This window comes from Medicago sativa, chromosome 7 (assembly GCF_051527215.1).
Source record: "Medicago sativa cultivar Bolivia chromosome 7, Bolivia_mono, whole genome shotgun sequence".
Lineage (NCBI taxonomy): Eukaryota > Viridiplantae > Streptophyta > Magnoliopsida > Fabales > Fabaceae > Medicago > Medicago sativa.
Genome location: NC_140755.1, coordinates 90063890 through 90090883, shown reverse-complemented (window position 1 = coordinate 90090883; position 26994 = coordinate 90063890). Strand labels below are relative to the sequence as shown.

At 35.4% G+C, this 26994-nt stretch overlaps 3 protein-coding genes across 5 annotated transcripts; 1 reads left to right on the top strand and 2 right to left on the bottom strand.

Annotated features, from left to right (window-relative positions):
• Positions 1 to 1886: 1886 nt before the first annotated feature.
• Positions 1887 to 11597, bottom strand: LOC146910056 (mitochondrial Rho GTPase 2-like). 2 transcript variants are annotated; one of them, XM_085730356.1, is made up of 14 exons: positions 11357 to 11597; positions 10967 to 11099; positions 10085 to 10234; positions 9426 to 9602; positions 9059 to 9310; positions 8289 to 8357; positions 8096 to 8151; positions 5270 to 5351; positions 4981 to 5192; positions 4763 to 4844; positions 4463 to 4575; positions 2669 to 2819; positions 2374 to 2560; positions 1887 to 2225 (listed from the first exon to the last, which is right to left on the bottom strand). In XM_085730356.1, exons 1-14 carry the CDS (start codon positions 11548 to 11550, stop codon positions 2152 to 2154), a joined length of 1932 nt encoding a protein of 643 aa, XP_085586482.1. In that variant the 5' UTR covers positions 11551 to 11597; the 3' UTR covers positions 1887 to 2151. The 2 variants fall into 2 exon arrangements, with proteins under 2 accessions (XP_085586482.1, XP_085586484.1); XM_085730358.1 differs by having other exon boundaries at positions 4775 to 4844.
• A 1801-nt stretch (positions 11598 to 13398) lies between these two features.
• Positions 13399 to 20408, top strand: SCY2 (SecY protein transport family protein). Of its 2 annotated transcripts, XM_085730359.1 has the most exons (12): positions 13399 to 14027; positions 14990 to 15078; positions 15359 to 15438; positions 15564 to 15653; positions 16001 to 16092; positions 16498 to 16581; positions 17137 to 17278; positions 17634 to 17750; positions 17963 to 18092; positions 18951 to 19074; positions 19181 to 19287; positions 19806 to 20408. In XM_085730359.1, the coding sequence occupies exons 1-12, from the start codon at positions 13529 to 13531 to the stop codon at positions 19893 to 19895; spliced, it is 1644 nt and encodes a 547-aa protein (XP_085586485.1). In that variant the 5' UTR covers positions 13399 to 13528; the 3' UTR covers positions 19896 to 20408. The 2 variants fall into 2 exon arrangements, with proteins under 2 accessions (XP_085586485.1, XP_085586486.1); XM_085730360.1 differs by lacking the exon at positions 16498 to 16581 and having other exon boundaries at positions 17173 to 17278.
• Positions 20409 to 22876: 2468 nt separating this feature from the next.
• On the bottom strand, positions 22877 to 26068 carry LOC146910054 (uncharacterized). Its single transcript, XM_085729405.1, has 2 exons — positions 25655 to 26068; positions 22877 to 23005 (listed from the first exon to the last, which is right to left on the bottom strand). The coding sequence occupies exons 1-2, from the start codon at positions 26066 to 26068 to the stop codon at positions 22877 to 22879; spliced, it is 543 nt and encodes a 180-aa protein (XP_085585531.1).
• Positions 26069 to 26994: the final 926 nt, after the last annotated feature.

Genomic DNA, 26994 nt, shown 5'->3' with positions numbered 1-26994 from the left:
GGGTCAAAGTTCGAACACACCCCACTTATTCGCTTTAAAAAATTGAATTTATATTCACCAATCTACTTGATCAAAAAAATATTCCATTTTTGGTATTTACTGACTAATTTATATTCAATATGTAGTAAAATTATATTCATCTATTATATCTAACTCTTGTATGTCCATATCATGTTCAAGCAAGAACATATCAAAATTATATCCATTAGAGACCAAAAATGAAACGAAAAATGTTAGGAGGACGAAAACATCCTATTTTATTTTTTAAGTACTAAAATCAAACGTGCAGTGTAGTGTTCATCTATTATATTCATCTATTATATCTAACTCTTGTATGTCCATATCATGTTCACTTTTTATTTTATTTTTTACTTCATATTTGAAAACCACCAAAATAAAAAATAAAATATATTTTTATAGCAGTGGTTATTGTTCTTCCACTTAATCCAGTGATATAAAATCCAAAATGTCAACTTAAACAATTAAAACTAAAAATTATATCCAACCAGCTTTCAATTTCATTTGCACTCGACTAAAGAATTTAAATAAGATCGATAAATGTAATTTCATCAAATCAATGTGATTGCCCCTAAAAGGTCCACAATGAAAAACAGACTGAAACCAAACAATCCTATTGTCAAGTATGGTCTATTGTCATCACTCGACCACAGCTACGTCTATTGTAGGGAAAAGAAGTGAATCTTTTCCTTTTTATAAAGTAAGATGATTGAAATCAATTTAGAGATATGTAAGAACGAGTTTAGCTTGATCAAACAGAGTGGACTAGGTGGTTGATTTAAAAGTTATCCCTTTGTGGAATGTTTAGTAACTACAGAAGTATTAGGCTCTCATGTCCTTGAGTCGAATGTGATACACCGTGGTAGGATTATTCTTTGAAGTGCCGAACAGAATAGGAGATACTATAGTCAATTATTAAGAATTAGAGGAACATTGCTAGAGTGTTTTACTTAGCGTTAGTTTCGAGGACGAAACTATTTTAGGTGGGTAGAATGTAAGATCCGTGTATTTTATCTTATTTTTATTTTTATGCTAATGCATTCTATGATGATTCGACGTAAAAATATATTATCGATATGATTTATTAAGTGATGATATTATTTCTCTCTTAAGAAAAAAATATTTTTGATTTTTTATTCATTAAATGGTCAAATCCTCGTTCCTAATTATTTAGTTGATGTCTTATTTTATGTCATATTATTTTAGCAAACTATATGAATATTTACTTTATTATATTAGAGTAGGTAAAATTGGTGACATTTATTATAAGTTACTAATGTAGTTTTATTATAATTGTTTCTAATTTTATGTTACTTACCGGTTAGGAAGCACACGTTCATTTTCATTCATTACTAGAAAGCAGGAGATACAACTTCTTCCCTATTCATATGACCATGACACACCACTTTCCACTCCATGATTTAGTTCCACATTTTTAGGAAGAAAGTTAGTGAGAGAGTTACTAGAATAACCGGTTCCTATTCATTTTCACACACACTCATTCTATGCTTTGAAGAACAAAAACAAAATACATAGAGAGAGAGAGAGAGAGAGAGAGAGAGAGAGAGAGAGAGAGAGAGAGAGAGAGAGAGAGAGAGAGAACGGGAAAAGGGGTCTGAAGGAGGGAGAGAAAACAAACATTCACTCTAGGGAGACAAGTAAGAATCCTATTATCATTATTACTCTTCATTGCAATTATTATTGATAAACCAAAATCATTCCCTATTTTTATAGCAGTGGTTATTGTTCTTCCACTTAAAATAGTTCAAATCACTCCAGTGATATAAAATTCAAAATGTCAACTTAAACAATTAAGACTAAAATTATATCCAACCAGCTTTCAATTTCATTTGCACTCGACTAAAGAATTTAAATAAGAGCGATAAATGTAATTTCATAAAATAAATGTGATTGCCCCTAAAAGGTCCACAATGAAAAACAGACTGAAACCAAACAATCCTATTGATGAAACTATATAACAAGCCTTAACCTAACAAAGAATAAATGAAATTAGTAATTCCTATGCATAACACATTCTAACATAAGGTTTTCCAAAAATGTTATGTATACAATAATGAGCACGAATTCAACAATTATGTCGGAACTATTACCATAAATTAACTTGTTTGATGACTAAGCAGAAGAATTCTTCTTCACCGCATATGCACGGCAGGCTGCCAAGCCAACAACTGCCATAGCTGTCCCAACTGTAAATTCAACATAGAAAACTATTTTAGCAATCAATTTTTTTTTGCCAATTAACAATCAACACTTGAACAACAGAAAAATGGGTATTTTGCAAATTTGTGATGTATGTATGCATCATGTCCTGGTAGGAAAAGTTAAAAGAAACACCTGAAGCAAAAATAAGAGAGTTCTGAACAAGCCGATTGTAATGCTTTCTTTTCTTCCCAATCTCAGTTTCTGGAATGCTCAAATGAGGGTGTTCTGCAGCACTAACAATTTTATTATACACATTACTTGAATCACCTAATTTCATGCTTACGTGAATAGGTGCCTCTATTCCCAACTCCTGAGTAACCTATGCAAAAAATAAATAGATGATAACATTCTGAACTGTCAGATTGAGCTATGAAATTGTGCATAACTTAATCAATTATATGATAACACGTGGCTGGAAATGCAATACCTTCACTGAATCTTGCACTGCCCTTGGATATGGAGTTAGATCATCCTTAGCAGCAATAAGGAGGCAAGGAACTCTATAACCAGTTAGATCACCTTGCCCAGCAACCTTCTCAAGCAAATCTCTGGATTTCTTCCACGAATATTCATCTGAGCTGGAAAACAAGCACAAAAGAGCAAAAACTAAGAAGATACTGGAACAATAGAATAGGCATGATAAAGATCCCTCTCAAAATCTGGTACAGCATTACTCATACAAGTACATGAGAATCGCTTTTTATAATTTTAAATAACATGAATTTGAATGAGAGGATAGCCTTCCCTAGAACAAGTGCAGATGACGATGCATCGAGTTTTCGTTCCTTCTTTACAAGCAGGAATACTGCCAATGTTGTTGGCATGAAACAGATCATATATATATATATATATATATATATATATATATATATATATATATATATATATATATATATATATATATATATATATATATATATATATATATATATATATATATATATATATCAGATTTTAGTGAAAATTTTGATCTCATAATTTGTTATAATTTATTGGCTATTATTAACTCCACATACAACAAATCATTCCTCTAACTTGATATGATCATTTCTCTAGGAGGTCGAGAACCATGAAAATGCAAGCCGTATCAAACTTCATGTCGATTTCCAATACAATCAAGACGAATATGTCAAAGATTAAGGGTACATTTCATTAAGTTTTTCCCCCAAATAAACTATTCTATAAAACAATTTTCAAAACTGCCTTTCCTTACAAAAAAAAAAAAAAAAAAAAAAAACCAATTGTTATCATTAATTTGAATTTTTTTTATAATGATTTAAAACAAACAAAAAATGTGTCCAGTAATTTGTTTTATGGTGTAATGTGGGACATTTCTGGGCCAGTGAGGTATATTAATTTGGAAACAGTTTATACTGATAAATTAAAACAAAAAAAAAAGTGTTCGATAATTTGTTTTATGGTAAAATATTGGACGACAATGCCAGACAATTCTGGGCCGGTGAGGAGAATGGTGCCGAGTTGCAGTTGATGTGATTGTGGAGGGTGTTAGACGACGACAATGGGAGAGTCCATGGTGGCAGCAATGGTGTTGATGTTGCTAGGTAGTGACAGCGGTGGGGATTTAGTATAGGTTTTAAATTTTAATTCATAAAATAACATTTACATTGATAACTAACTAGTTTATGGGGAAATACACCATTAAAGACTTTGGAGGGTTTTGAATAAACTTCCAAATCCTTTCCCTCACTTCATAATACTCTCAAAACAAAGAAAATATTATACAAGTATTCTCTTCTCCTCCCCTATAAAAACACTCCCAAATAAGGTGATGGGTTCCCCTCAATTAGCCCCCCCCCCCACCACCAAAGTGTTTCCCCCATAACTCCCAACAAAGCATTGGGGAATTAATTTACATACACGCATATATGGGGAAGTTATAACTTCTATTCCGGCAGTTACTATATTCCACAGCTTATAGGATTACAGATCCTGTGTCCCTCTCCCAGCCAACCATCTGCCAGGTAAATAACCGAATCCCCAACATTCTCTTCCCACTTCTACTTATTCTACATGTATTATATTAAATTAGGCAAGGACTGTTGGGTCTGTGCCTTACATAAATGTGCTTAATAGGAGGCCTACTAACACATCCATACATAAAATGCTGGTGAAGGTAAAACAAGAATGCAAAACAATCACTCCTACAGATTAAAATTTAAATGTAACAAAGCACGAACACACAAATTCATTTGCACCATACCTGTCATACACAAAAACAGCTACATCACACGCAGCCAAATAATCCTGATTTGACAGAAATTTTGATACTTCACTCTCAGGTATCTCCCGTAATACAAGAGTTTTCCTAGTTCCCTATATAGTAGTGAACAACAAGATCAAAAGTATATAAAAACTGCACATTATACTCACTTAACTTCCCCCACAACATCAATGTGACTCCTACATTTACTAGTTACAGAGTATGTTGCATCACTGCAGAGCATAAAAGAAATAAAGCATACTTTTAAAATTGATATAAGTAATAATAATCTTCTCCCACCTTGATACTCACCCCTATTAATTCAATGGCATTTGCAGCAAACTTCTCAACTGTTGTTGGAGTATAATTATTTGAGAAAGGCCTACAAGATCGGTGATGTAAGTGTTACTTTGAAGAAAAATGAACATAAACATTAAGAGTGGATAAATTTTACTTGCTCATGGATCAACATAAATTCAAAAGATGCGCTGACTATGGTAATTGGTTTAGAAGCACACCTTCCCAATAATGCATCCAACAGAGCAGATTTCCCGGCATTTTTAGAACCAAAAACGTAGCATTGGAACACATTCCTTTCTGTCGTTTGTTTCTTGCGATCAACTGATCTCCTACGAGTAACACGGAGTGCTGCAGCAGGATTACCGCTATATCCGATGTAAATCAAATTTGCCAGGCTACATGGTGGATCAAGTAATGTCATAAGGGCCCACTGCATCATAAAATGTAGGAAATATATCAATAACTATCTCATGGTGAAGACTAAAAAACAGTACATGTTATCCCCACCTGGGATAGGAATCCGTTAAGAGACATGTAACCCGTATCAGTTCTCTCAGTAACGTCGTTATATGGAGCATCATTCCATGGACTGCAATTCAAAACGAACTACTGAACATAAGAATCAAGTGGAGAAACTAACATATAGCTGTAAATCATTTCAGTATTATCACAATTGAAAAAGAAGGAAACAAAGTGAATAATTTGCAAATAAAATATCACATTTGAATCACTATAAAGTTAAGATCAAACTGCAAGTGGATAGGCTTCACTTGAAAATGTCTAAAATTTTAATGCTTCTGAAGGTAACCTGTGGTGGGCCATTGATCTACATGCATAAAAATAGAGGAAAGAAACGAAAAATGGGCCTCATAGGGTTGATATATTAGAATATAAGAAAATATCTTATAATGGCTTTGATATTATATTAGAGCATCTTAGTTTATTTCCTAGGAATAATTTACAGTTTTTGAGTATCATAGATCTCTTAGGATTGAGGGGTAACCTTGGCGCAACTGGTAAAGTTGTTGTCATGTGACTGTAAGGTCACGGGTTCAAGTCCTGGAAACAGCCTCTTGTGTAAAAACAGGGTAAGGCTGCGTACAATACACCAAATGGTGGGACCCCTTCCCGGACCCTGCGTATGCGGGAGCTTCAGTGCACCGGGTTGCCCTTTTATAGATCTCTTAGGATTAGTTTTTATATTACTTAGATATTACAATGATTTGTTTCCTCACTTATCTATTTATTTATGAATAGAGCCTTGTATCTCTATATGTAGATTTCTATCAAGTTGCTATCAAGCTACAATCAAGTTATTATGTGAGGTGTTACGTTTCTATTTTAAAGAGTATATTTGTAACAAGGTTATAGCTTAGTAAGCTTTAGCTTGAGGAGCGTGTTAGAATATAAGAAAACATCTTATAATATTTTGATATAGCAGTAGAGTATCTCAGTTTATTTCTTAGGATTAGATTTTAATGTGATTTGGTTCCTTATTTTCCAATTTATTTATGATTAGAAGCTCTTATTATTTTTCTCCTTGTTTTATCTGAAACCTGTAACTTCAACATGATAGATCATTGGCCCACTTTATAGAAGAGGAATGAAACAGAAAGATGGGAGTAGAAAAAACCTGTTGTGTATTAGTTTCCATATTCTAACAGAGAGGAAAGATATGGGAGAGGGGATTATCAAAGAAGTAAGGCAAGAATACAATGCCATTGATTGGGGAAAGGAATGGCACTGTATCCGGTGTTAATTCCTTATCTTTATGTTCTGGGAAATAGGATGCTTTGTCATGTTTCTTGGGTTCTGTTCTAGAGAACATCTCTTACATAAGGAGCTAAGCTCCATTGTTCTTGGTGGAATTTATCATCAGTTTTAGTTTTATCAGTAAAATTTTGTATCAAGGTTTTGAACGTATATTGTTTTGTGAGCTCACATAATGCAGTAGGATAATATGATGCTTGCCGATGATATGTTGAATGAAATTCTGTTTTAATTCTACAGAAACAAGAGACTTGTCAAGAAAAGAAGTGAAAAACATTCTTTCGAACTGTTAGATTCCTGAGATGGGAACCTAGGGGAATGTAGAGGAAAGAAATAATTACAGAGAATGGGCACGGCAAGAAAGCAGGAAGAAAGAATATGCAATGTTATTATTCTGACTCACAAGGTTTCTCATAACCTTGCCAGGGCGGTAACCCTTACAACTAAGAGACCAGTTTCCATCAAGAATTCTACAAGTGTCTTATCCCTATATAGAAAAAATACCTCTATATTTTACGAAAAATTCAACTACCAAACCAACTAATTTAACTAAAAGACTAATAGACTAAAGATGTCCTTATTTCAACCTAGAAGATACATCCTAACAATACATTCCCCTTTAAATTCCACCTTGCCCTCAATGCGAAAACTGAGGATTCCCACTTTGCCAGACTTCCAACTGATCATTTCCCTAGCATGCAAATTTCCCTTCCAGATAAGCAGCCTCTCTGGATTGTTGATCCTAAGCAAGGATCAGGACCTGCACCTTTGGACATCATATATGCTCACTGCTCAGGACTAAACAGTCACCCGCACTTGAAGAATCTCCCTTCCTCCTTCTAAAGAAACTCACAAGAAGGCAACTTCCTAGTGTCCGAAGCCTTGAATAAGCCCTGATCCAACACGTTACTCGTCGTCTCGTCGTACTCAAGGTTGTTGAGGCAGCATACCCACCGCTTCCCTATCCACGTTTCTCACCGCCCCTCATACCTAACCTTTTGTAAAGAAGTGGGTGCCACCACTTGCCCTGCACCAATTCTTGCCGCCAAGCGTTCTTTAGCAATTGAGAAATCAGTATAAATCAAGAATTTCGCGAGTGCTTTCCCTTTAAGGTTATCCCCATCTCTTACAACAAATTTAAATACGTAACTAACAAATCTTATCTTATCAAGCCAATGGGCTAATTGACTAACAACTTCCTCCTAGAAGATGCATCCTGACACAAACCCACGTATTCCAAATTTCTAGTGATGACTCCAATAAATTGTTTTTAGAACCAAACTGTCTTAATAAGATATTGAAGCTTCTTAATAGATAAGTCTGGGAGTATAACGGTCCAACAATAGCTACAATTTGTTTTTAAGAAAATACTATCCCTGATCATTTTCAAGGGCATCCCAATGCATCCAAGCGGGGTCCGGGGAGGGTAGATATACGCAGCCTTACCGGTGCAAGCAAAGATGCTGTTTCCAAAACAATCAAAAGGCAAGTTTTCTTTCTGTTATATGCATAGAAAGATTTAAATTTTATTTGGGGTGGGGGGGAGTTTACAAGTTCACACACCTTTCTGGAGCAGTACAAAATAGCTTGTCCACTTCGGCGGGTTTTAGGGCTCGGTCCTATAGAATATCAATGTTCAAAGCAACAAATCAGATAAAAGCACGTTGAATATCATCTAAAAAATAACGTGGAAGGAGATAAGGTTAAAGTACATAGTATGGCTATGGAAGTGATAATAAAAATCATTAGTACATACTTTATCGGTATCCAATAGTCTAAAGATGCCATTTAGAAACTCTACAGCTTCACCTGTCAGCTCCACACTCTGTAAGATTATCAATGAAAGTTGAATAGAGTGTAAAATAACTACATTAATAATGACTTAATGACCAAAAATGCTGGAAAATACTATTAGGTAAAAAGTGGATAGTGTGTCTTGTGCTTCTTTTAAAACCATTATTTGACTTAACAAGATTGCATCATAAAATCAGTGACACCAAATCTCTGCATTTGTCGTCTCTCTATCCCAGTAATAATTAACAACATGAATAACTGTATAATATGTCAAGATCAATAATACACTGGTCGAAATCCAAACTGCCATATTTGTACAATAAATGGAAACAGATAAGGAAATATCAATGGAATAACCACGAAACATGTAAGAATCATTTTCTGAAACGAATAGAAACTCTACACTTGATTTTTCCAAATCATCAATCCTAGACCCAAGAAATTATGTTTACAGCTAATATTTGCAAAACCCTGAGTACACTTGGTTTTAAGCGATCATCAACCATGCGAAAACCTACTGGTGAATGGAATTATTACAATAAACATGCATAACCAGCAGATAAACTTTTAGTCCTTCTAATTTAACAACAATTTGCATTTTCTGTTACTGTTGATACCAATATTGAAAATTGTTTAGTTAAATGATAGTATCACTACTCCAACCTCTTCCACTCAAACCGGATAGGAAGACAATGGTGAAATTTACATAATAATAGAATAAGTAAGTATAACCTGATCAGGAGCTGTCTTAGATGGAACAGGAAGGAAATCATCCTTGAGTTTTAAATCATTATCATATCCAAAGTATCTTAACACAGCCCAAAATGTCTCCGGATTCCCTTTTCTTAAGAACATGTTATGTATATACAAAAATCCTGGAAAAGTAAGACCATGTGAGTTGATTCCTTCCGGTACATCCTGCTGTACAACTGTTTTGACATCTGCTATTTGAGGTAACTCCAATGGTGCATTGAAACATTTAACCTGTAGATGTATTGAAAGTTTTGAATAAAGGGGACACAAATGAAAACACTGCATTCTCGGAGTACATTAAATAAAACGGAAATAAAAAAAATAAAATTCCAAATCTATTAAAAACCTGAAAATCACTTAGTTCTGCATCATTGAGGGCATCATCCATGTCACGGTCACAAAGAACAAATATTCTTCTCAACGCCCTAACACATTTATCTGTTAAAGCTTGACTTTCATGATCAAACAATGGCTCTACTGGATGTAGTACAGCTTTTTGAGCAAAATAAAAAACTTCTGGGACCTAAAAAAGTAAGATTAACATTACATTTCAAGCAATTATTTCCAAATTGAAGTCAAATACAGAAATAACATTATGAAGATGATGTCTTTGCTTATTTGCACAACTCAAAACAATTGCAATATTGCAGAGATGCACAAATTTTTTACTTCACACTTTACTTGTAAAGAATAAATGGGAAACTATTTAGCTGTTTTTGTATCTTTTCAGTTTTGTATTTGATGATTAAAGGTCATTTGGCCTTCAATAAAGCACGGGATTGTATTTTAGAATAGGGAAACACGTTGGAAACTTCATTAACTTGTAAGATATTGATGTAATGAATGTCATAGAAATCTTTATAGGATTCATTGAGTTTTAATCAAGAAAAAAAGAAAGATAAACTTATAGAATTTCATCTTGTATGCACAAAACATAATATACTCTATGTAAATAAGCTAGCAATACCTCGTGAAAAGATAATACAGGAACGCAACGCAATATACCTGGTATAGTGTCGCTGCAGAGCATTCAATGCAGGTGGCAACATTCTTGAACTCTTGTAGGAGCTGTGCCATGAGACGTTCTAAGCTCACTTGTTGGCTTTCATCTCGCAGATCTAGCTTGCAACCAACCACAATTACAGGTACCGTTACCTGTATCACAAAATAGATAATATACTTCCATGACTCCTCAAAAAGAAGAGTGATAGCAAATAGCATTACACACTTTTCAATTTGTTTATTATTAGTTAAGTTTCATGTAGATTTTACTAAAGAGAGAGCATGTGATGGGATCAGATAGATTGATCTATTGGTCTATAAACCAGCCAGGCCACAAATCTGGAAGGTGTACACTAGGCAGCATAACAGTGGGAGTAAATGTCTGATGACAATCATGGTTAGAAAAAACTAGTAAAGATCTTGTACTCGCACCGATTTGAGTTGGGTCATGAACATCACGAACAACAACAGACGAATAACCAGAACCACTAAAAGAGCAAGACACAATATCTCACCCAAAACCCTAAAGCATTAGTTATATGGGTACATATCGATTATATATTCTTCAGTTAGCTCATTCCTAGCCAATGTAAAACTAACTGCTCACACTCAAATTCCAAAATTATGTAAGATTGGTATTATGTATTTTATACAAAAATACTCTCCATACTAGACTTAGTCCCTATGAGAGAAAGAGCATGTTTGTTATCACGAAAGATTTGCCAAAATCACGACGACTCACTCTGATTCTGGCAAACTCACCATGATACCAAACATTTAGCACAAAATGCTTAGCATTCGCCTAATAATAGAAAGTATATAAGAAAGAGCATTCTAACATTTTCCTATCAAGAAAGCAAGCAAAATGCATAAAAACACACGAACCTCCAACTTCTGTAGTTCGCGAAACCAGTAAGAACTCAATCGCGAAGAGGACTGAGAATTATTGCAAGCATATGTTAAAACTACGACATCAGCACCTTTCAATTCTTCATTGCGCTTGTTTTGTTTCTCCAAACTAGAAAAATCAACAACACAATTTCATTCACCAATCAATCATTTCAAATCGAGTCATCGACAAACATAAAGTAGACACGTGGCAAACAAAATTCAGTGAAGAAAATGCAATACAACACACATTTTAGGTAAAATAAATATTGAATCAAACTTAAATTAATGATTTAAATGCAGAGGTTGACTTTAATTGATCAGTTAATTGATAAAAATGGAAAGTGATTCATTCGAAATATATATGCAATTAATAGCGTAATTTACCTAGAGGATGTGTCGATTACGGTAATGGGAACATAATCGGGGAAATAATCAGCGGGCAAGAGAGTAGGCGGAAGAACGGGAAGAACCGTATCGGGGAATGACTCCGACGCGATGGCAGCGATGAGGCTTGATTTTCCGGTGCCGCGGTCACCGGCGACGACGACTCGAACTGCATTTCGATCGGTCTTTGCCATTGATGCTGTGATGCGAGATAGCGGAAGAAAAACAGAAAATGTGAAATATTCAAAATAGTGTTCATATATAGAATTTAATTAACTAACTAAGCATTAACTACGCGTTAACCTCTCCCTCCATGATTTATTAAACTTTTTTTTTTTACCTTCTGTATTTTTAGTTTTTTGGATTCTATTTTATGGTGTATTTTTATTGGCTAATAGTCATTTTGGTCGGTAAAATGGTTGCATCAATAATTTATCACAAATTTCAAAATAGTTTGTTAGTTTAAATAGTCCCTAACATTGAAATGTTTAGTTAATATTGTTACATGAGTCCTTAAATATAATTACTTATTGTCATATCAATTTTTACAAGTACTTACTGTCAATTCAGCCTATATATGAAAATAGTTATTGTGAGTATTGATAGATTATTTTAGCTTTAGAGACTATTTTGACTAATAGAGTGCACAGTCAATGACTATTTTAGAATTTTGATACATTGAAGAAGTATCTTTGACTACTCGTTACACATTCAGGAATCAAAATGACTATTACCTCATTTTTCTTGATATTTTTATTGTGTTAAATGCTAAAGAAAGTAAAAAATTGATTTTATTAAGTTGTAACAAACTGTGTTTTCACTCGAAGATCTAGATTTCATATGCATATACGATGTCGTTTAAAACAAATCATGTCACAAACGTGACAAACTACGTCTAAAACAAAGTATCGAAGTATTGTCCTAAAAAAATATACGCTCATGTTATCACCAATAACAAAGCAAGTCAAGAGAGATGTTGGACTCCGAGATATCAAATATTTAGGACAACAGTGGTACAATTTTCTCATATTCTTATTATGCTGTTTCGATTGGCTTATTTTAGAGATTATGCAAAATAGCTTATGTAAATAAATAAGCATTAATGTATTATTTATAAACTTGTTAAGGTAGTTTATGAAAAAACAACTTATGAATATAGATTTTTCGTAAGTAAGATCTTATGAATTAACATAAAAACTTATTTATTTGCATAAGCTCTTTTTCATAAGATCAAAATAAGCTGAATCCAAACAGGGTCTTTATATTGTTCAAAAAAGTAGTTTAAAAAAAAGGTTAAATATGTTTTTTGTTTCTATAAATATATCAACTTTTCGTTTTAGTTACTTTAAAATTTTCAATCAACTTTTATTCCCCGTAAAAATTTCAACACTACTTTTGGTCCCTATTTTTAAATTATTTTTTGTATTTTTTTAATGAAATTTTGCAAAAATGTGTAGAAAATTGTAAAAATCTTTCCAAAAATAAAATAGAATTTTCTAACAAAACATAATTTAAATATGAATTTTTAACCGTCAAAAATATGATAATTTATATTTAATTCATGTTAAGTTAAAAAATTCTAAAATTTTTTGGTTATAAACTACCCTACAAATTTTTATTCAAAAATATGAATTCCACATATGAGTTTACTTTAAATAAGGAGCCAAAAGTGAAGATAGAAAACTTTTAGGGTTAAAGGTTGAAGAAATTTTCAAAAATACTAAAACGAAAAATTAACGTTTTTTTTTGTGGTGTCTAGGGTTCGAACCCCAATCCTTACATATATATTGCATTGTCCTTAGCAACTGAGTTAAGCTCTAGGGAACAAAAAAAATTAACGTATTTATAGGTAGCAAAAACATATTTAATTCTTAAAAAATTGTTAAAAAATAACTGTGCAAATATCCTACTCTTCTTGTAAACAAAAAAGAAATATCTTAGTCATGTGAATTTGGGGGTAAATTCAGTTCAGACATCAACAAACAGAGAAAATGTCATGAACCTCGGCTTTTTAACCCTCTCTAACACTCGCTTTTAAACTCAGATTCATTTTCAGAGTGAGTTATCGACTTCATACATTAGATACGGTGACGTTGGTTTCAAAAAAAGAGAAAGAAAAAAAAAAAAAAACAAGAGTCACGTTTTGGTCTATCACTGCTGCGAAGTCCAGCCATGGAAGCAACTGCAACGCGATTATCCTCCTTCTATCACTTCCATCCCCACAATTTCCAACCCAAACCCAACACGATTCTCCACAAAACTAGAATTTCCATTTTCACAAGAAATTCACCTTCGCTTCACCGCAGAATTTCCGTTAACTTCTCCGACCGACTCCGAACCAATCATACGCCGCACATTAAGACTCCGCTCTTGAGTCAAGAAGTTTTTCCGGAAACTCATGGTAGCGATGGCGAAGCAATTGTTGCTTCTCCGGGAACCGTAGAGTTGAAACCTAGAATGTTCAAGAATAGGTTTCTGAATTTCGTGCGTTTTGGTTCTGTTATTAATGGTGCTGCTGAAACATTTTTTAAAAGTGAGATTAGGAGGAGATTGTTTGTTACTGCTGTGTTAATTGTGATTAGTCGTGTTGGTTATTTTATTCCTCTTCCTGGATTTGATAGAAGGTTGATACCTAAAGATTATATGAGCTTTGTTTCTGGTTCTTCTGTTGGTAAGTTACACACTTTAATTCCTTTTTTTTCTTTTTTCTTTTTAGTTTTCATTGCAAAATCCAAAAGGGCCATGATTGAATGATTAGTAGGAGAAATGTTTGCTAGTGGTTATGGAAATTAGTTGTAAGCTCAAGGTATAGTTTGTGACTCTTTTTTTAATATTGATTCATATGGGCGCCCATTGCTTATGAAGCACTGACATAGACATCACACACGACACTGACATGTTGACACCGCTGATAGTTTGAAAAAATGGGAGTGTTTGAATGTAACCATACGTGTTGGTGTCAGACACACTAGAGACACGTTTAATAGAGGTATGTTATTCAAACAACCATTTTTTAGAAAACTTACAGGACAACCAAAGATATACAAAGAAATGTAGGTATTGACACGAAAACAAAAACAATAGAGAGGGAAAATAAGAACACAATGTGAGTATGAGAGAATGAGTTGTCACAAAATAGTTGTACAAATATCATTTCTCCATTTAATATGAGGTATCAATGTTGCATACTCGAGCCCCATTATATGGGGAATGAAATCTACATAAATTATCAAAACCCATTAGAATTTTCAGCAATAATAGAGAGGGTGCTTCTATTTGACAGGGCTTCTATTTGAACTGGGCCCTGTTTGGATAAATAACTTATTTCCAGCCTATATTATAGCATAAGTGCTTTATCATGATAAGTGCTTGTGTATAAACTATTTCTATAGCAAAATATAAAATAAAGTTAGATTGTTTTCATTAAGCTATAAGCTTTTTTCATAGGTTATCTTGGAGACTTTATGGAATAAGCTGAAAATAGCTTATGAACAATCTCGTAAACTGTTTTTATAAGTTTTTCCAAACAGTCTCCTGGTGTAAAAGTGCTGTTTTTGCAAGTCCATTTTTTATCGCTTGAATAATTTTCATGAGTTTATACATGTGAACGGTCATTCATGTAGCTTCTGACAGATGAACTTGGTGACTTCTCCTCTGAGCTGAAGCTGTCTCTTTTCCAGCTTGGAAACAGTCCTCAGATAATAGCATCCATTATTATGCAGGTATGCCCCTTTCGTTCACTGAGTTTGTTAGACAGATAATTGTTGCTAAGTTGTTTTTCTGCTTGTTACTTTCAAGGCCAAAGGATGTTTAACTTCCTTTAGTTATATATGATTATCATTTTCAATTCTTTCACGATCTTTTTGCTAATGTTAAGCATTCATATAAAACAGGTTACTATTATGTGGAGTCCAGTGTTGTTCATCTTAGTTGTACATGCTTAATTTCTTTCAAAGTTTTGGCCTTTTATGACCTGCATCTACACATCATATTCATGTGCAGGTATTCTGTCATGTTGTTCCTTCTCTAGTAAAGTTACGGAAAGAAGGTTTGGATGGGCATGAGAAGATTAAGAGTTATATGTGGGTCTATCTATCCATATCAAACAGTGAGCTAATATCTAGCTACACATTGTTTTTTTAACTCCGTTTATGTGATTCATGATATAAGGAACCTCAATTAATGAATTGTTCATTTGTTCTTTCAGCTGGTGGATGTCACTGGGCTTTGCAATTATGGAAGCTCTAATAGTTTCTTGCTACTCACTTCCATACTCAATTTATGCTGCTAGTTACAGGTACTCTTCATAAAACAATATTTTTAAAGCAAAAATTAAATAATCTAACAAATAATTTAACTATTGATATTTCCTCAAAATTTGATAGCATAAGCCGGGAAGGTTAAAAAGATGGTTTTCTATATATCGTAATCCCGGCAGATGTATTTAGGCAGTCTTATCAATTGTTCGACATAGCAGTGACATATCAACGGTCTTTGTTACATTTTAAATTGTTATCCTAAATATGCTTTATAAAGATACGGATCTCATTTTCTTTGCTTGTTTTTCATACTTTTACTGAACCATAAATATGGTGGAACAACTCTTGGTCTGAAGTCTTGTTAAAATATGTGTTGCTTTTGTAGGTTCAAACATGTTATGGTGACAACTTTGTTGTTGGTTTGTGGTGCAATGACTATTACATGGATATGTGATACCATATCAGAATCTGGATTTGGTATTTTTCTTACCACAAACTTTGACTTTATCATACTTGATTTGAGTTAAAAAATTTAAAGATAACCAGAGCATATGATGGGAAAAATTATGCATGAATATAAATTTTGGATGTCTAAAAATATACATATATACCATGCAGAAGTTCCTCAGTGACCTGTCTTTTCATTCAGGACTTTGGGGTCATGTAATCTTAAACCGTAAATGATAAACAAATGGCTTTTATCATATAACCTTTGTGATTTTTCCTATGTTATTCTACAATTTCTATTTATGGTTGTATCTATCCTTTTCAAAGTGCTTCGTCATTATGCCATTTCAATTGAAAGACACACCGATGACACGCATTGGATGTTTGCTTTTATCATTATTATTTATTAATTCATTTGATATTTGCCTTCTTCAGGTCAAGGTTCATCTCTTTTCATATGTGTTGGAATACTGATAGGGTATATGGATACATTACACAAAATGGTAACTCAACTTTCAGGTACATGACTGTATGCCAAAAAATCGCTTTTGAAATTTTATCCTCCCTTTCTGTTGCCTCTAGCTTAAATTTGAACTTACTGTAGTAACATGTCTGGTATCTTGAGTTTGGCATGTAGGAGAATGTATATTGAATAGTTTTCTTCCAGATGGGACAAAATATAATGAAATGGCCTGTTCAGTTATGTTCTCTTTGGTTCCATCCTTTTTAATGGAACTAAAATGCATCACTTTCTGACATTTTGTTATGTGTTATTCTATTTTTCAATATACACCAAACATATAATAGAACTCACACGTTTAGTTCTGTCTTGTTTCTGACCTGTCTACCATACGCTAGAATATATATTTTTTGAATGAAAAATGTTAGTAATTAGTTGTTAGATTAATATCTACTCCTTCGTCCGGGTTTGAAGCCAGGACTCCCCCCCCCCCCCCCCAACGCACCAAAGATGTTTTACAACTTTAATAAGGTCAAGACACTAGAGCTATGTTATTATATTTATATCATTGAGTTATTTGTGGCTGTATTGATTCATATTTCTTGATATTGCAGTGAGTGCTGTTAGTTGGTGGCCTTATGTGCTTGCAGTATTGGGTCTCTTCACCATAGTCACTATGTGGGCAGTTGTAGTAACTGAAGGTTGCAGGAAAGTAAAGCTTCAGTACTATGGTTTCAAACTTGCTTCTGCTGCAAGGTAATGTCATTGAAGTTGTCCAGACAGTTGAACCTTGTTATCCTCATTGAAATTGCAGATGTTACTGGAGTTATGACATTCTCTCACCCATAGAAAGTTTTAATTGGCATTTTCTGACAAGTTGGTTCATGAGGAAAGTTGTTACATACCTCAAAAAACTGTGGATTCTGTTTTCATGTTCTGTGGCTTGAATATTAGCTTATTTGACTTGGGTCATATATTCAATAGAATCCATTGTCCTTATTTATTATGACAGGCAGTTTATGTCTTTCTGAAGGAATTAAATGATAATCTTGAGTCCTTGACTGTACTGATGCCAAAAATTAAGACTTTCATGCCTCTCAATTTGAAACAGGGAGCAATCACCTATTACTGAAGTGGAGCCATATATTCCTTTCAATATAAATCCAGCAGGGATGCAGCCTGTTTTGACCACCTCGTACCTCTTGGCCTTTCCAAGCATCGTCGCTGGGTATGTACATTCCGTTTTGCATTTCAAATGACACTCTTGGTTTGACCTCATGATTCAAGTTTTGTCGGTTCCATAGCATGCTAGCACTCTATCTCTGTTTGCTAGCAAATGTGTTTGCCTGTTGCCAGTTACATGTTGTTAAAAATAACAATGAAGTTTCCTTTACTACTCATTTGTGAAGTGCAATTTCTAAAATTGCTATTAATTGGCAGTTTGCTTGGGTCACCTTTTTGGGAGCATGTGAAGGAAATGTTGAATCCTGACACTTCTGTTGGTGCTGAACCGTGGGTCTACTATTCCATATATGCCTTCTTTGTCTTCCTTTTCAATATATTTGATATCGTAAGTTTCTTGTTGCTACTATTATATGATTGAACAATGTACTTGATATAAGGAGTTTCTAGTCTTTTTTTTAAGCTTTATTTCGTTACAAGTTATTGGTTTCACAAATTGATAATTGATGGATTAAACTTAAGGCTGCTGTAAAAATTCGTCTGAAAAGGGCTCCGGTCTGAAATGAAAACGTTGAAGAAGACACTAATATGTGTTTCAACAAAGTTTGCATGGTATCCCAAAATGTTACTGATGCAGCACATTATTTCAAATTCTAGTTACATAGACATACTTGATTCTTAATTATGCGAAAGTTCAACCAAGATTTGCAGAGTATAAATGTTGAGTAAACCTGAACTAAACATTGCATGTAGTGAAGTTGTTTGTTTCTCTAGTACTATTGTAGGCTGAATTAAAAATAGGGTAATGCTAACTTGTGCCCTTGGGGTATATGTTAAGAAACCCAAAAGAAGAAATATTCTCTTAAATTTTGTGCATTCAATTTATTAAAAAGTTAAAGATTAAATTTAATACACGCATTCCAGTAAACTATTTCTATATTTGATTTATTAACTTGTACCTTAATGGCACAAGTTAGCATTTCCCTTAAAAATATATTTCAACTGAGACCATGGACTTGAATATGGAAAAATGATACTGAATACGTTACTTATTGCAATGATTTTAATTCTGAGCTGCCTATTCTGATTGTTAATTTTCAACATGATTAAAAGTACATGTTTTGTAATTGTAAATATTTTGAATTCTTAGTTTGATGCGACATCAAGTCATTTCCATACTATATTAAAATATCAGTAATTCAGAACAACTTGTATCTATCTTGTTTAATATGTGGATTTTTCACAGGCTAACTTGCCAAAGGAAATTGCTGATTACTTGAACAAGATGGGTGCAAGAATACCAAATATTAAGCCCGGGAAGGCTACGATAGAATACCTCACAAAGGTTCAGGCTTCCACGCGATTTTGGGGTCTGTTATGGGTGAAAGCTGCACTTTTATCCTTCTTTTGATACTTAGAAATTTAATATTTTCCTGTTATGTGATGGTCATCCACTACCTCATGAAAATTTTGCAGGGGGTCTATTGTTAAGTGTTTTGGCCACTACTTCAAGTGTTCTCGATCACTATTTACGGCGTACCAATGCTGGATTTGCCATTGGTTTTACATCAGTTCTAATTATTGTAAGTGCAAGAACAGTTCTTGTCGTATAATTCTTCTACTTTGCATTCAAGCTTAAATGGTCATACGCAGTCAGGAAAGAAATTCATGCCAGCTGCATTTATCTGGCTTGCGTTGCATTCTAAGTATTTTCTATTTGCTAGTATAGCATTGACCGGTTATGTTGAGTCATTTCTCATGCATCTCACCAGTAGTATAGCATTGACCGGTTATGTTGAGTCATTTCTCATGCATCTCACCAGTACCCTACTGGTAGTACTGTAGTATTTTATCCTTTCTACTGTTTTCATCACCCAAAATACTTGTCATTTCTTGGTTATTAAGATGATTTTTTTAATCTCTTTCTCGTCTACAGAAAATTATTGGTTTGATAATTGATTCAAGTGTCACATTTCTAAATAGTATATACAGTATTGTACATTTGGAATGTACTTTCTTTCAAAATAAACTATGAAGTGTTTTGTTCAACTGCTTAGTCTAATACAGTTTCACTGAGCAGCCCTTGGTTTTATTTTTCCAGGTTGGTTCCATTATTGAACTTAGAAGATCGTATCAAGCATATAATGTGATGCCAGGCTTAAGCAATGCTTTGAAACGCTATGGTGTATAACTTATGAAAAGCCATGCTATCATTCCTGCTTTCGTCAGCATCCTTACTTTGCAGATTTTCCAATATAATTGATCAGGGCTGCCTAGTATTTCCAAGAAGCTTGGTTTTTTGGAGAATTAAATCTGGTTTGTAGGTCTTTTAGTATTGAGGTCCATTAAGCATTGCTAGTAATCTGGTGCAAAATGCTGCATGTCAATGCGTGCAAGTTACCGATTCAAAAGCCTCATTTTCTGATTTCTTTCAGAAGGAACTTATTTTGATGATTTTAGGAAAGTATTTAGTTAGGTTATAGTTGTAGCTGCAGCTGATAGTTGTACAAGAAATTTTGTTATAGATACTATGTGTAATGTAGGTTATGTAGGAGATTAAACACCTTAAAGTGGCCTTTAATCTCTCCAGAAAAGGGCCTTGGTGGTAGGCATTAGTAATATTGTAACCAAAGAGAGACATGCCATTTGATTTTTAAGTTGTATGTTATCTGCATGTATAGTGATTGGTGAAACCCTTCGAGCACGGTCCAAATGGTGCAACGAAAGAGCGTAACGACTAATGAAAATGATCCCCTAAAGCCTCTTGAGCACTATGGAGAAAATTATAGTGTTTAAGTTGCTCATCTTTTGTTCGTGTACAAATGGCTTTTTTTCTTCTTATTTTGCATCTCTATTTATTGAAGAATTTTTTATTCGAAAGTGATTGATAATTGAACTCTATTTGAAAATGCCAATCAAACCTTTTCTTTCATGTTTCCAACTTATGCCATGAAAATAGTGTTGGACTTTCCTTCATTAGTAGGATCTTCAGTTCAAAATATTTCACTATTAGGCGATGCATATAATAGTGGAATTGGGTTAGTTTTTTTAACTTAAAATGTACTCGACACTTATTTTAGCATTGAACCTCTAATATTATACAAAAATAACATTGTTATATGATGCATAGGGCTGGCAATGAACTGAACCAACTCGATTATAGTTCGTAATTCGATTCAACATTTGATTTGTCGAACTTGGTTCATGAACCAAATGAGCCGAACTTGAGTTGAAAATTAAGTTTGTCAACTAATTGAACTGAACTTGAGCTATATAAAGTTGGACTCGTTTGATTCACGAGATGACTCAATTATATATATACATATATATATATGCTAGAACACACCCACTAGTTTTTATGTGGGAGTGTTTTAGCAAGCTACACTTTAAGGTGTACTTAACTATTTTTTAGTTATCATTTGCTAAAATGATAACACTTAAAAAATATTTTTAAATTTATATATAATTGATTTGACACAATTAGATAATTGATTATATATAATACTTTAAAAATTAAGACAAACACTTAACAATAATAGGATAAAAATGAGCTACAACGCAATGCACAAGTTGTAGTTTTTAAGGATTTTAAAACTAAAATATTCCCGCATCGAAACATGCATGAAAAATAGAGGATAAGATTATCAATAATAAAAGAAACATATGACACAAGAAGGCAAAATTGGTTTGGGTGGTTACATACTATGTGTAATAATAGCCTCATCCAGTCCATTAAAAATTGGTATAAATTATAATATATTTATGGGTCAAAAATTTAAATTCTTTAACCTTTGAGTTAGTGATTCAAGTGGTTTTTTTTCTTCATTTCCATACCTAAAGTTATGTGCTTTGAACAAATGAATTGAACCTAATGAGCCGAACCAAACTGTTCGTGAACTTTAAACGAGCCGAAATCGAGCTGAAAAAAAGTTCGTGTCAAACTCCAACCGAGGTTTGAACCGAGCCAATTCTTAACGAGTCGGGTCGAGCTCTAACAAGTTCGATTAGACTCGACTCATTTCCAGCCCTAATGATGCAAAAACTAACCATACAAAATCTTTTTCCTTCACTTTTTCTTTTGATAATGTCCTTGCCTTAGAACCCCAACCATCAAGGTGATGGTTTGGTATTTTTTTTTCTTTCACCCTCTTCTTTAAATGATGAATTTTATTTTCATTTTTTAGACATCGTGTCCTTAAACAACCGTTTTTGGAGTCTATTCTCTTTCGGATTGGCACCAACTGAGCATCTCCAATTGAGCGCCATCTTACGAGTTTTTCTTTAGCAACGAAGTAGAAAATACGTAGTTGATGTAGTGTCCTGCAATAGCCATAATAAAGATGCATGTTATAAATAGGCCACCAATCGGAAGATAACTTCCTAAAATCTTGAAATCGAGAAATTCGAGAGCATTGGAATGCAACTTTCGATAGTTATGTATAGAGGTATTTTTGAAATTTTAAGGAGCATGTGAACAGTGTGGAGACCCAAAGAGCAACATTCTCTTTTTAGCAGTACAAAAGAAGGCTGAAGCCTAAATCATGTGTGAATACTTTTGTCTTCACTTGTTGCTTGGACGGACATATAATTTGTGAAAGGTTGTGGGGATATTTATTTAAAGTATTACTTTTCCCACCCTATGGCCTTCTAGCGCGCCCTGCAAAAATTCCAAAAATACCCCTGGTCCAGATTACATATTCCGAACCAGATTGTTAGTGTTTCCGGATTATAAAATCCGGACAAATACGATATGAATAATTTGTGTCTTTCTTTGATGTCAAGGGTCTCTGTTGACCGTTATACGACCCCCGCATAAGCTGAAATGCAATTGCAGGGGTCGTATGAGCGGTCAACAATGACCATGACACCACAAAGACTGATAAAAGCTACCTAAAAAACTAAATTTTTTTGAAGAAAATGTAAGAAAGGAGGTGAAGAAGAATGAAGGAAAACGTTGAAGATCCAAGCCTTTTTATAGCCTTATATAAGTCATAGGTCTTAATTACAGTCAAATAAAAAGTGTTCCACATTCAAAACCATAAAAAAATGCATTCAAACTCCACTAACCGGCATATTAATGAATGAGATAGGAACTTTCTCTCTCTAAGAAATTTTCTCTGACCTCTCTCTAAGAAGCCAACACACGCCCTCCTCCTTTCCAAACTTTGTCTTTCACGATGTAGACAGAGGTGGTGGTGGTGTGACGGTGGTTCGACCACCCGCACCACCTGGTGCCGCTGTCCTCACGGCGGTGCTCTCGTCGGTGCTCTCGTCGGTGGCCCCTGTTTTCAGCGCCTTTAACTGTTTCAGATCCGGAGATTTTCGGAGATCTTGTTACCTGCCGTGGGAGCTTGCGGTGGTTGCTGTCTTGGCTTTTCACGGTGCTTTCGGGTGTTGTATCAGGAGCTTCCTTCTGGTCCTCTATTTTCTTTCCTTTCCGGCAGCTGTCGCAGAAAGTTTTGCTTGGGCTGTTTCTTGGTGCTATAGGAGGTTTATGGGGTGGTTTTTGGTGGTGGATTTGTAGCAGCAATGGTTGTTTTAGGAGGAAGTTGCAGAAGCTCGTGGTGGTTGTTTTTTGTGGTGGATAGCATGGTTGTTTGTGGCGGTGATGGTGGTGGCTGGTGGCAGTTTGTGGTGGAAGTTTCGGATCCGGATCTGAATCCTCGGTGGCTGATGAGAAAGATACGGCAAGGTTTCTTTTATGAGATTTAGTTTCGATCTTTTTCGTTATGTCATTCCAACACCTTGTTTGTATGGTGGTGGTGATGTGGTGTGAGGAGGAGGACACGGATTTCGAGTTCCGGGAAGTGCTATTCAGATTCACCGTTTCGCTTCACCATTGGTTCTCTTCTCTCCGGCGACGGACGCCTTCTCCTTGTCATTGGCGGACGCATTTTTACGATCTGAGTTGTGTTTCCGCTTCAAACCGGCGTCGCTGCCCGTGTTTTGTTGTTGGATTTCATCTTCGACTAGATCTATGTTAGTGTTGCTGCTTGTTTTCTCGGTGAGGTTGTTTGGCGGCGTAGTGATGCAGTTGTGGTGATGGTTAGACGCGCTGATGCTGTAGTGGTGGTGATGCGTCGTGATGGTAAAGAATGGTGGGTTAATGTGTGTTTTGGTGGTGGGGGTGATGACATGTGGTGGTGGGTGTTGCTTAGGTGAGGTGGTGGGTGGTTGATGTGAGTGACTTCTATTGGTGGCTGCCTCTGTTATTCGAGTCGGTACTCGTTGTCGCTAGCGCATGTTTTGAGTTTTGGGTTGTTAAGACGTTTAGGATGTTTTGAGGGTGTGTCCTTCGAGCTGAGCATTTTTCCATTTTTGATTGATGTTTTCTCCACTGCCAATTTTGTCGTCTGTCTTACTTTTGTGTGCTGGATTCTGATGGGCCGGTTATTTTGCTTCGAGATCGGGAGTTGGTGTCTAGCGACATTATTGTTTGGTTGGCTACGGTGTTTCTCTGGTGCATCGGGGGTAAGGGGTGCCCTTCTGATTTGTTCTGAAGTCTGGTGGGCCGATCACTTTTGATTCGAGATCGGGAGTCGGCTTCTTTGGATCAAGTTTAGTTTTGGGCTTTTTAGGAGTTCTTTCGGTGGACTGGAGATTGCGCGTTGGTGGAAACTGATCGATCTTTGGAAAAAGAGTTCTTCAAAGGAGGCTTGGTGTTGGGGATGAGGACTGGTTTCTCTTTTCAAGGGTGTTCTTTTGAGGCGAGTAGTGACGACGAGTGTTTTGGATGTCGTTTTTCAGTGGTCGGTAAGTATAGGAGTCAATTTTAGAGGGTGATGTTTATTTTGGTGGGTGTTGTCCTTTTGGGTGTTGATCACAGGGGTGTCGTTGTTGGTGTTTGTTTTCAGGTGTTCCGCTTTTATACGGCGCCTGTAGTTTGTATTTTCTGTAATATCGGTCTCTGTTCGTCTTGTGCAGAGACCTAATTATTAATAAAATTTTGCTGATTCAAAAAAAAAAACTCCACTAACCGGCCAAAGCTTTGGTGAAACGTCACCGACCAAATTTTTACCGAGCGGTTCCGGATTTTATAATCCGGAATGCACGAAGTATTTTCGGATTATATAGTCCGAACCGCACCTGAATAACATAAATGATGAATCTTTTGGGAAGGTGGTTCGAAGAGGAGCTTTTGAACTCGATCCTGCCGGCCTGCCAACTGACATGTTACGATCTGCAGACCGACATGATCGAGTTCATAAGAACCTCTTCTTTGGAGTCAGATCTGCAACACAATGAAGAAAGGCAAGGTGTTTTCAAGAGGATTTCTTTGAGTTAGATCCTGCTGCCTTGCCAAATGACATATTCATCTGGCAGGCAGCAAGATCTAACTCATAGAAACCTCTTGATATTTTTGAGTTATCTATCTATCAAAGAGGCATCAAGGACTATCTATATATTTTTGACAGCATGCTGAGGATCTTCATCATGCCGTCAAATAGAGAGTTAACTCATCCATTCGCGACAGCGTGAGAAAGATCCTCAGCTTGATGACAAAAATTTGCATGGTTTACTTTGATGTGTTTGTGTGTTTTGATGGTATTGAAGGTGAAAACCGAAGAGGATGTATTTATAGAGGTCCTTGGATGTTGTGGACCACATAAACTCTTAGTGCAATGTGGTCCATAGAAAAGAATCCTATGCTGAGGCATTCCGGATTACGTTTTCCGGAATGTACTTACGCCCTGTTTTTCCGGATTAAGTAATCCGAAAAGCATATATTTGGTTATTTTATCGATTAAATGAACATCTTTGCCGTAAATTAAAACAAAATAAAACACGCAATTAAATTCAACAACATATAACTAACACGCAATAAAACACGCAATTAAAAGATAATGCAACAACTTAATTCAACAACACATAACTAACACGCAATTAAAACAACATAAAACACACGATTAATTAAAACATAACACATTATCACAGATCATCTAAACTAACTTCTTCCTCCTCTGGTCCCTCCAGCAGAGCCCTGATCTCTTCGTAGTTCCTGGGCCGGTGCAAACTTTTCAGAATTTGTTCAGCAGATCTAACCAACGAAGCGTCTAACTCGATCGGTCCTCTAGCGCTGTGCTGACCAAAGACAGAGAACATGGTTCTCACGTCGCCGTCGTTTGTGAGTTTCATCCGGCTGAAGCGTATAGATCCGGCTGAGTCGGACAATGGACATCGATATTTAACACCGACCACCCTCCTCGTGTCTCTGTGGTTGAGTTGACGGTTGATTTGATCCAGCTCATCCTTCAGCCCGGAGAGGGTGACATCGTCGCGAATCCTAAACAGATGGGGTGGTGTTCCACCGTTGTAGTAGACTGCCGCTAGCTTGGTGTTCGGATCAAAGCCAGGGAATTCCATGATTTTTTTTCCAGGTGTAGTTTACTTGTAATGAAATCAGGGACCCCTATTTATAGAGGCATTTGGGCGCTGTGGACCACAAAAATTGTCGGTGCAATGCGGGCCACACAGAAGAATCCAATGCTGAATCAATCCGGATTATACAATCCGAACCAACCCTCACCATACACAACGTCCCAAGTTTCACTTTGGGACACCCCATTATCGTCTTTTTCCGGAACACGTAATCCGGAGTGCGTGTGAATTCCGGATTATATCTTCCGGACTGCACCAGAAGTTTAGGACGGTGGTCTGCACCACAAAGAAAACATTTTATAAACGTTATGGGCGGTGGTCAGCTTCATAAAACGTGTTTTTACACGTTTTTTGACCGTAATTATGGCCTCCCACACGTTTTTTAACCATCCCTCCCCTATCATTTTCTCAATGCAAGTCACACATTCTTCTTTCTCTTCTTCTCCTCTTCTACAACGATGTGTTTCCATCGTTGGCCTTTCATAGAAATAGGCCTCTTTGGAAATCCATCAGGGGTCATATGATCGGTCAATAGGGTAGGGGTGAGTCTGAATCTGAGGTTGGTTTGCCTGGGTGTCATGTTGACCATCATGGTCTCTTGTTCCCTAGAGGCACCTGTTCCCCCTCTGTCTCCCCACCAACAGCTTTTCTTCTTCCCCGCCATCTTCTTTCCTCCCACCCTCTTACCTCTTCATCAGTGGCTGGAGTTAGAGCTGGAGCCACTGGTATAGCTTATGTAATAGGATAGGATTAGAAATAGTTTTAGGATGTAATAAGCTTAAAAAGCTTGAAAGCTTGAAAATTATTGTAATGTATTGTTCATATATTAATAAAATGATTTCTTTTTATGCTTATGTCTTTTTATTTCTGTTTATTATTTTTATTCGCATTTTATTTTTTTTACTTCTGGT